The sequence below is a fragment of the Echinops telfairi genome, unplaced genomic scaffold, assembly GCF_000313985.2.
Source record: "Echinops telfairi isolate 266 unplaced genomic scaffold, ASM31398v2 ScPeMD7_7424;HRSCAF=8462, whole genome shotgun sequence".
NCBI lineage: Eukaryota > Metazoa > Chordata > Mammalia > Afrosoricida > Tenrecidae > Echinops > Echinops telfairi.
In genome coordinates, this window is record NW_022111324.1 from 17,787,273 (window position 1) to 17,798,039 (window position 10,767).

At 46.0% G+C, this 10,767-nt stretch overlaps 1 protein-coding gene across 1 annotated transcript in view; it reads right to left on the reverse strand.

Annotated features, from left to right (window-relative positions):
* Positions 1-10,767, reverse strand: part of ASTN1 (astrotactin 1) — a 402,092-nt gene that overhangs the window by 133,976 nt on the left and 257,349 nt on the right. The window contains exon 9 of the mRNA XM_004706713.3: positions 1,525-1,599. Within this exon, the coding sequence (XP_004706770.1) occupies positions 1,525-1,599 (75 nt within the window). The remainder of the gene's footprint in view (positions 1-1,524; positions 1,600-10,767) is intronic.

Below are 10,767 nucleotides of genomic sequence, written 5' to 3' on the forward strand. Positions count from 1 at the left end.
CAGCACTGCTTTTGTAAAGGTTTCACTCCAATCATGATTTCATGGTAGCCCTCAACTTTCAAAGTGCTTGTTGCTCAGTTTAGGGGACTGGGGACTTCCCCATGTTACAGAGGCAAACTTCACCAGACTCCCATCTGCTATTTCTCTATCGCCCTCTGAAGATCACAGCCTGCCAACCAAGCGCAAGAGGAAAAAAACAGTCAGCCAAATCATAAATCATTGTCAGAGAGTTTCAATCTCCAAGTTGCAGTCCGAGGCTACAGCTGACTTCCTCTTGTGGCAGAGACCCTCAAAACCAGCCTGGGGCCCAGCCTGCTTGAGGGGCAAACTCAAGAAAGCCCGGAGAAGGGAAGGCGCTGGAAGGAAGGGGTTGTGTGAGTCTGAGTTCCAGCTGGGGGCACGTCCTCCGTGAACCCAGATGCGGCCGAGCTTACCCCGCCCATGCCAAGAGAGGAGCAGGAGAAGCTGGGAACGAGGACCAGCTCTGGGAAACAACACCCCCCACCCCACCCCCAATGAGCAGCTTGGCAGGAACGGCTGCAGGGAAGGTCTAAGGACGCAAGGGAAGTGCAATGAAGAGAAAGTAGCGTCCACTCGCCCCACACTGCTTCCAGGCTTAGTTAACAGTCCTCCCAATGCTGTCATCGGTGGCACAAACAAAACTCTTTGTTTTCTTTGACACCAGACACTTACGTAGGACATAGGGCTGTCTGCTTTCTCTACTTGAGGGCTTGCTCATGGAGTATTAACAACCATGCTGCAGACGGAGCAGTCGCCATTCGGCCCTTGGTAGTGCTCAGCCAATGTGTGTTAAGTGGAGCGGGGACTGGCAGAATGAATGGATTCCCACTTGTTGGAGTTCGTTCGGAAATCGACCTGTGCTCTGGCTAAAGGTGTGAATTCAAGTTTACGAAAGCTCCATCATTCAGAGCCAGCGCCCAGACTCTGTCTATGTGCTATCCCCAGATGTGTCAGTAGTCACCTGGAAGGGACAAGACGCATCTGATTTGACCAGGAAGGTAGTAGGGAGGGGCTGAAAATAACTAAGGAGGTATTGCTGAGGAAAGGGAGAGGCCGGAGCAGCAGGTCATCCTTTGGGACAACTAAGATTTGATGAGAAGGGGCCCAGTCGGCAGCTGCAGAATGGCAAGGCGGATTCTGGTACTAACTCGGTGCCAGTGTCTACACAGAGTGCCTTCTGCTGCATTCCCTCCCACGTGGATTCCTCACAGGATCCGGCCAGATCCGACCTCTGTGAGACCTGCACAAACTGGAGGCTTTGAGAGGCTAAGGAAACCATGGAGGTGTGCTCACAGAGCCATCAAGAAAAAAGCCAAGAATCAAACAGAATGCACTCCACACCATCCCCAAGCATGGTTGGGAGGCAATACTTTCCTTACTAGGAAGACAGAGGGTCCCCGGGGTTTCCCATTCTCCCCTTCATCTCCAGGAAAGAAAGTTCAGTGGAAAGTGAAGCACAGGACTTGCCGACAAACAGAACAAAGTCCCTAGACAATCACTTACCTGAAGATCTTATCGGAAGGCTGCTCTCCCAAAACCAGGTCAAAGCCTCGCTGAAATATGGTGTAAGGCCAAGGCCTAGAAGGAGAAACGTAGTTCAATGAAATCCAAATCAACGAAAGCTTCCTGTTACCCACTGTGCAGCAGACACCACGCTAGGTGCTGGAGACCCAGAGACAAAGAGGACATTGTGCTTGACCTCAAGGTGCCCACTCAAGCTCATATGAACTTGAACTCACAGGAGACCCAATCAATCAAATAAGCACAGAGCCACTGAGTAGAAACACAAAGAGTTGCAGTCCACAGTCTCATCCAGCCTACAGAAACCACATGGTGTCCCATCGAGCTAACTGCTCCATAGCGTTTCCTGGCTGTGTCCTTTCAAAAGCAGGCTCAGGCCGCTCTTCTGTGGCTTCTCTAGGAGGGTTGGAAACACCGATGTGTTGGCGAGTAGATGAGTACTTCAGAGTTTTGCCACCCAGGGACTGTGACGGGTCCGCTAAGAAAATGGAATATCAGAGGGCTGGCAATTGGAACTTCACATGGAATAAACTGATATCAAGATGCATCTCAGGTATGTGCACTTCATGTTCCTTCAAACGCAGGCTTATGTGGAACCCAGCATTGTCCATTCAGCCAGAGGAAGCAGTGCGATTTCTTGAGGACGATGAAACTTTAGAGTCAGATCAGTCTAGGACCAAATCTCACCCTGCCATTTGACCAACTTCCTGCCACGGGACAGGTGACTGGCCTTGTTGAGGCGAATTTACTCAGTTTAAAAGTAAGCTTCATAAGGGCTGCCTCGGCCACGATTGTGAAAATCCAGAAAACCTCTTAACCAAGGAAACAACTTCTAAGGGTCCTTACCTGCTCTCTGCCCTACTCAGAGCCACAGAGGGCCTCGGGGTTACTCTGAGGCTCAGGTATTTAGAGTCTCTTTCAAACAGAAATGCTGTGTTCAAGTCATTCCTGACCCCAGCCTTCCACGAGACCAGGTGTTGCTCTACGAGCTTGAAAGTAGCAATCTCATTTTACCAGGTGTTCACCCTACAGTGATGTATTTTTCAAGCACGCCTGGGTAAGACGCAGGTCCTCTGTTGGGTGCTGAGACTTTCTGGGCTGATGGGAGGACTCAGCCCTTGATCTCATGGACTGTGCGATCATCTCCTATCTGACTCACTCAATTAATCGGGGTTTTATTGCAGGCATCTCTCTGGTGATCAAGGACAGCCAGGAGAATAAATCCTAATTCTTCTTTGGACTGTGAACCCAGTGGTTGTCTGAGGTAGTCGTTATCACACAAGAGAAGCCATTTGGGGGAATCAGTGGGGTTGGTTTGGAAAGGCGTAGGGCCTAAGGAGCATGGCTGGCATTTAGAAAGCAGAGCCAGATCGGCGAGAGTAGTATGAGGTTGGGCTGGTTCTGCACAACACACTGGCCCCATGTCTCACAACCTCCCAAATATCCTGCTGGACAGTTATGAAGGTATAGGCTGGCTTATAATGAACTGAGCCCTTGTGCAACCTCTATTTACCTTCAGGAGAAACTATGCTTTATGCAATTGATGTCTGTATGGATTGTGATAAAAGTTGTATGAGCCCTCAATAAAATGGCTTAAAATTTTTTTGATACATGGTGAATTTTTGAGGCATGTAACTATAATGCATTTTGTTTCACAAGTTTGAAAAATCTTATCACTCTCTGCAATGCTATTCGTGGGTCTTTGAATCATCTATACAGCACACCTGTATCAGACTATAATGCTGATATATACTGTATATAGAGAGAGAGCGAGAGAGACAGATACGATAGACAAATAGATAGAGTACTATACACTTAATAAGGAAGGCTGAAGAAGAATCAAGGCATTTGGATTGTGATGCTGAAGAAGAATTTTGAGCAGATTTGGGCAATTTGTCAGGAGAGACCAGCTCCTGGAGAAGAGCATCAAGCTTGGTAAAGTAGAGAGCTGGTTAAAAAGAGGAACGGCCTCGATGAGATAGGTTGGCACAGTGGTTACCACATGGGCACAATCGTGAAGAGGGTGTAGGTCCAGGCAATGCTTCATACAGGGTACCTCTGAGTCGGAACTGAGCCTGATGGCACCTCACAACAGCAGATAAAACCATTGTGCCACATACTGTACACGATGACTGGAGGAGCCTTGGGGTGGAGAGGGTTACACCTGATGCCACTAACCTCAACGTACGCAGTCTCAACTCACCTGCCACTCCTCGGGGGAGAGAGGAGACTTTCTGCTTCTAGAAAGCTCTGCCCCCTTGGACATCTTGAGCGAAATCCGACTGTCCAGGAGAGCTGACAGGAACTGGAATAGACTCGGCAGTGCGTTTTATTTTATCTCCCCAGGGGCTAATCTACATTAGGTACAAATGTTGTTGTCTTTATTATTTCTTCTATTGTAATACTATCAGAGATTTATATATGAAAACAGATACCTTATTATCAAAAATGATATTCTTCTTATTTCTCACTTACTATTAAATTGTTTTTGTTGAAATTTTGCATTATGTTGATTTTACTATTTAAGAAATGTCATCTAAGCATAATAAATGTCATTCTCAAAAGGTTCAGAAAACAGTGTTGGATTGGATATGATTGAAACCAACTTACCCCAACTAGCTAACCAGTCAACCACCCGGGGAAGAGTGCTCCTTGCTAGGGGAAGCGAAGGGGACTGCACAGGGGCGAAGCTGGGATGAATATGCTCATATTGTACCCTTACTATTTATAAATACTTTATTCCTGGTATTTAATTTAGAAACACCCTGAGGCAATAAGTATTGGCTCCAAAAAGTACCCAAACACTACACTATGAATAACTCCTGTATCAAACCGGCAGCCTCCTTCCCTCACCGTACCATCTCCCCACTGTGTTTTTCATCTTTGTTCGTTGAAATCAGAACAGAGGTTCAAATCTGATTCCCTTAGGTGAGTAATATGCAGTGCCTTCTTCTTAGCACCGCCATCGAGTCACGGTTGACTCACAGGGACTCTAGTGGACAGAGGAAAACTATACCTGTGATTTCTGAGATTGTATCAGTTTATGGGAACTGAAATTTCATATTTTCCCTGAGGAGAGGCTAGTGGTTTTGAACTGCTGATGTTGTGGTTAGTAGCCCAACACATAACCACTATGGCACCAGCGGCTTATTAGCACCTGGCAAAATGTATTAATTGAAGAGAAAGTCCACAACTGTTAAGAAAAAACAAGGCCTATTTTATCGTACTCAGAGCATTAAGAAGAGAAGAGAGGCACGGAACTTGGTGTTTGGGGCAGGATCACATTTTATGGGTTTAATAAGTTTCCACAAAGGGCATTTGCCTTTAAGTCATTACTAGTACTCCACACTGGTACCATGTGTTATTAGAGTTAAGTCCTGGCATGGTTCCTAGACTATCTGAAACAAATATATTTTGAGGGCATGAATCTTAGGACTGGTGTTGGTTACAATGTGCACAATTAACTGAGTCGAAGAAGCTGTACTCAAGCCAGTAGCTGATCAATCAGCGTTCCAGGGCACATTCACTAAGCACACATTGACATGTTGCTAAGCGGGTCAGGTCAAAGAGACCCTCTGCTCTCCGGGCCAGCAATCTGAGAAGAGCAATGGGACTCATTCAGTTAGATCCCTGGGGACGATGCTGACAGGTGGCAGGGGACAGTGGGGATGGCCTGGCTTCTGAAGCCAGCCAGCGATTCTAAATTCTGTTTTAGCCACCCATCATAAAATGATGCGATCTTGAGCAAGCACCTTAACCATTCTGTCTCCATTTCCTCATTTGCAAAGCGAGACTAACTGATAAGGTTGTTATGGCAAATAAACAAGTTAATATAGTTAAAGTGCTAAATCAGAGCCTGGCATTTCATATGCAGCACAGAAGAATTGGTCAAATCTTTTAAATAAACTATTTACCTGGGGCAGTTAAAAATACTGTAATTACTGGTGGATAGCAATTCTTCTTCTTTTTAAAAATCATTCTACCGGGGGCTCGTACAACTCTTATCACATTCCATCCATCCATCCATCCATCCATCCATCCATCCATCCATGTGTCAAGCACATTTGTACATCTGTTGCTATCATCATTTTGAAAACATTTTCTTTCTACTGAGCCCTTGGTATAAGCTTCTCATTTCCCCCTCCCCCCTCCCCTCCCTCTTGAACCCTTGATAATTAATAAATTATTATTATTTTTTCATGTCTTATACTGACCGATGTGTCCCTTCACCCACTTTTCTGTTGTCCATCTCTCTGGGAGGGGGTTATATGTAGATCATTGTGATTGCTTCCCCTTTCTCCCGCCACCTCCCCTTACCCTCCTGGTATGGCTACTCTCAATATTGGTCCTTAGGGATTTATCTGTCCTGCATTCCCTGTGTTTCCAGTTCTTATGTGTACATGCTAGCTGGATTTGTAAGGTAGAAGTGGGGTCATGATAGTGGTGAGAAGAACACATTAAAGAACTAGAAGAAAGTTGTATGTTTGATCGGTGCTATAATGCATACTGACTGGCTCATCTCCTCCCTGCGTCCCTTCTGTAAGGGGGTGTTCAGTTGCCTACAGATGGGCTTTGGGTTCCCACTCTCCACTCCCCCTCATTCACAATGATATGATTTTTTGTTCTTTGATGTCTGACACCTGATCTTATTGACACCTCATGATCCCACAGGCTGGTGTGCTTCTTCCATATGGGTGTTGTTGCTTCTCAGCTAGCTGGCTGCTTGTTTATTTTGAAGCCTTTAAGACCCCAGATGCTATATATTTTGATAGCCAGGCACCATCAGCTTTCTTCACTACATTTGCTTATGCACCTACTTTGTCTTCAGCGATCGTGTTGGAAAGGTGAGCATCACGCCAGGTTAATAGAACAGCGTTCTTGCTCTGAGGGAGTACTTGAGTAGAGGCCCAGAAATTCTTGATAGAGGGAGGAATACCATGTCTTAAACAGGCTTGGTCTTGGCAGGGGAGGGGCAACCATAACGACAGCAAAGTTGAAGGCCACTCCACCTGCCATCATCACAGGGCAGCAAAGGACACAGTGCTAGAAAGACCACATTGTGAAAGATCACAAGAAGGTTACTCACTCACTGCCACTGGATTGATTCCAATTGATAGTGACCCAGTTGATCAGGGTAGAATTGGCCCTGTGAGTTTCCTAGATGGTAATTCTTTACAGGAGTAGAACGTCTCTTCTTTTTCCCAACACAAGGAAGATGGAGAATTTAAGTTGCTCTAGCAAGAATAAAAGAGAATTTACTGTCTTTCTTCCCACGGGTCAGGGGAGATCTGTCAGAGAGATGGGACTTCTCATGTCATTTACTTGGTGAATATTTCTAAAGGCAACTATGGTGTGTGTGAACTGTGATACCAAACATCAGGAACTGGGGTAACGTGATTCCTATCCTCCAAGGCATCTTTGGGCATCTTGAAGAAACACAGTTTGCCTAGATAAACAGAAGAGACTGTGTGGAAGGGGGGTGAATGGAGTTACAGGAAACAAGCAGAGTGGTAGTGTTGGGGGTGGAGCACTAGCCCTCGGTGCCCAGAAGGCTGGGTGGGTATTGGCAGGGCACGGACCCAGTGGAGAAGTCACAAGGTGTCATAGGGGAAGGGCAAAACCCAATGATGGAGAGATGGATGTAATGGGCTGACCATACTCTGCAGCCGGGTTATCTGACACAGACTGAATGAAGAAAGGCCTCAGTGTTAGACTCACTCAATGCAAGCCCAAGGAAGAACACGTAGGCAGCTTCAGCAAAATCCACCCCATAACGGAGTCATATTGCCCTGGCTCAGATGTAAATTGCCTTGGCAGTGTCTGGTTGTTCATTAACTAGTAACTGGCACAATGAAACAAAATGCTGCCCATCCCGAGGTCATTGCCATGCTCAAATTCAGATTGGAACATGGTCATGCATAGCCCACCTTAGTCTGAAAGCTCTACTGCTATCTCCTCAGCACCATAGCAGCTGGCAAGCTTCCATTAGCGGAATGGTGTGGTGGGGAACAGGCTTCATGTCACAAGCAGTCCAGCCTCGTGTACTGGCTCAAATCTCAGAGAAGATACTCCCAATCCACATAAAACCCACCACTATCAACAGGTCCTGGGGGTATTGTGTGAAGCATCAGGCTGCTAACTGGATGGTGGGCAGTTCAAACCCACCAGCTGCTTCATGAGAGAAAGATGAGGCTGTCTGTTCCTGTAAAGATTTCCAGTCTCAGAAACCCGAAGGATCATTTCTACTTTGTCCTAAAAAAAAAAAATCCATGGAGACACGATTGACTTGTCCTGGTCCAGATGAGCAAGGTGAGGCCGATCTCTGTGCCCTGAGGAGCAAAGGCATCAGAGCAGATGGCAACTCCCATGGTTCTCCGAGCTACTGCTGCAGAGGAGGGTGAAGGATGGAAAAACCCACAGTAATTCCCACCCCAGGTTCTGTGGGTTGGCGGCAGCAAGAGAGCTGCCTTCCTGTGAAGTGGGTGACCTTAGGGAGCAGTCTGTGCCAACGTTAGTTTGGTGGGAAGAGTCCTAGGCCAGCGAGGAGCCTGAGGATGGTGCCTGGGACAGATGTGCAGCAGGAGATTGGCACCTCCAGCTCTTTGCAATGCTGCTGATTTCGATGTCATCTTAGGTACACCTGGCCGCCAATATTCCCTCTCCTGCCCTGTGCAACCTTCTCAGACCCTCCTAGTGTAGGAAAAAGGAGCAGAATCAGAACTTAAAGCTGAGCTTGCTTCTTTTTTTCTTTAGGATCTTCATGCATTTGTACAAGTCAAGACCCTGGAGAGTGTCTTCCGGCAGGTGGTACAAGAAGCAGCTCAAACCCACTGCTTGAGCAGGAGCAGAACCGGTGCCTCCAAGCAGCTTACTCGAATGAGGGCTCGGCAGCCAGCAGAAGACAAACGCAAATGATGTGTTCAGAGAACGACTGGGAGAAAACCCCTTGCCATCAAGTCAATTACAACTCATGGCCACCTCATGTGTGTCAGAGTACAGGTGTGCTCCCTGGTTTTCAGGGGTGATCCTTCAGAATTATACCCCCAGACCTCACTGCTGAGTCATCTCTGCATGAAGGGTCACTGAAAAGCATGTCCCTTGGGTTCTGACTGACCAGCAAAAAGAGCTTCAACTGGAAACATGCTGCATGCTTTGAAAGAACATCTCTGAAGCAACCCAGACATTTTTCCCAAGTTCACTACTGGTGAGGAGACAGGGCGCTATTGTAAGGACCCCGAAGGTAAACATCATCAGGTCAGTGGAAGACGTCATCATCACCGCCCCCAAGAAAAGCTTATCAAGTGAAATCAAAGATAAGAAGATGCTCTTTTTTTTCTTATGTGAGGGGGATATGCATTTGGAGTTCATTCCACCAGGTCAGACTGTTAATCAAGCTTTCTATTTAGAGCAGTGGTTCTCACCCTGTGAGAACCGATCTAATTCATTACCGCAGCAAATTTACAGTTATGAAGTAGCAATGAAAATAATTGTATGGTTGGGGGGTCACCACTACATGAGGAACTGTAGATCACGGCATTAGGATGGTTGAGAACCACTGATTTAGAGGTTCTGAAAAGATAGCGTAACAGTGTGTGACAAAAAAGGCTTGATTTGTGGCAGACAGAAGACTGGTTTTGCCACCATGATAATGTACCTGCTCACGCAGCCATCTCAGTGTGCCAGTTTGGGGCAAAAAGCACATTCCTCTCTTGGCCCACACATCTTACTTACCTGACCTTGCTTCATGTGACTTCTTTTTGTTTTCATAAATGGAGAGGGAATTGAAAGGACAGAGATTTGATGATGTAAAAGAGGTGAAAAAAAGGGGGTGGGGGTGGAGGTGCTTTCAGTCATCCAAACAGATGAGTTTGAAAAATGTTTCCAAGACTGGAATCACAGATTTGACAAATGTATTCAGTGTAATGAAGTGTACCTTGAAGGTGATAATGTTGGTTTTGTAAAAAAAATTAAAGACATAGCTTTGAAAAAAATTGCAGTTTGGGGGGAGTACCCCCTCATATGTATATGCATATATATATATATACAGACCAGGCGGCCTCAAACTATGGCCTGTGGGCCACATGCAGCCCACCGAGGACATGTATCCGGCCCGCCGGGTGTTTTTGCCCCATTTGTTTTTTTACTTTAAAATAAGTTATGTGCAGTGTGCATAGGAATTTGTTCATGTTTTTTTTTTAAACTATAGTCCAGCCCTCCAATGGGTCTGAGGACAGTGAACTGACCCTGTGTTTAAAAAATTTGAGAACCCCTGATATAGGTACATTATATACATATACATAATGACAGGGCTTCCGAAAGTTCATGGAAAACTCCATTATCTTTTTATTCCATTTTCCACGAACTTTCTGTAGCCTCTTGTGATAGGGTTTGTGAAAACTTGGCTGGGCCAGGAGTCTCAGTAGTTTGGCATTTGAGGCCTTCCTTGTGGTGTGATCTAACATAACGTAATCAACTCCATGACAGGATCTCCTTGGGTTAGCCAGAAACCAAACCAAACTCACTGCCATGGTGTTGATGTCAACTCATAGTGACGCTATAGAACAGGGTAGTACTGCTGCCCCTGTGAGTTTCTGAGACTGCATCTCTTTATGGGAATGGAAAACTCTGTCTTTCTCCCATGGAGCTGTTGGTGGTTTTGAGCAACTAACCTTGCAAATCACAGCCCGACTTGTAACCACTATGCCATCAGGGCTCCTTTTCCAAGCAGTTAAGGTAGAGTGCAACTGAAAGGAAATTTTCTCAGGAGTGTGGCCTGCTCCTCTCAAAGTCAACATTGTAGAGAGTTTTTGATACCTGCTGATCTGGATCCTGCACCTGGCTCACTGATCTCTGGTTCTTTGGATCACCAGATTGCTGGCTGACCCTTGGAGCCATCAGAACCTTCCATATGATCTTGGATTCATATATCTCTGCATCAACCAGCCACAGTCTTCCTGCTTCATCATCCTAGCTGCCTGGTTCATTGGCCCCAGTACCTACTGGAAGTCAGGAGAAGCCTGCAGCTTAACATCTGACCCAGGGACTTTAATCAGACAAAACTCATCCATTTTGACAACTGCATGAGCCACCCCTTTGAGATTATATATATATATATATATATATATATATATATATATATATATTCTATATTCATTATCAGAGAATCTAACCTAACAGATCCATTGACTAAGTGTGTGCGTGTGTGTGTGTGTGTGTGTGTGTGTG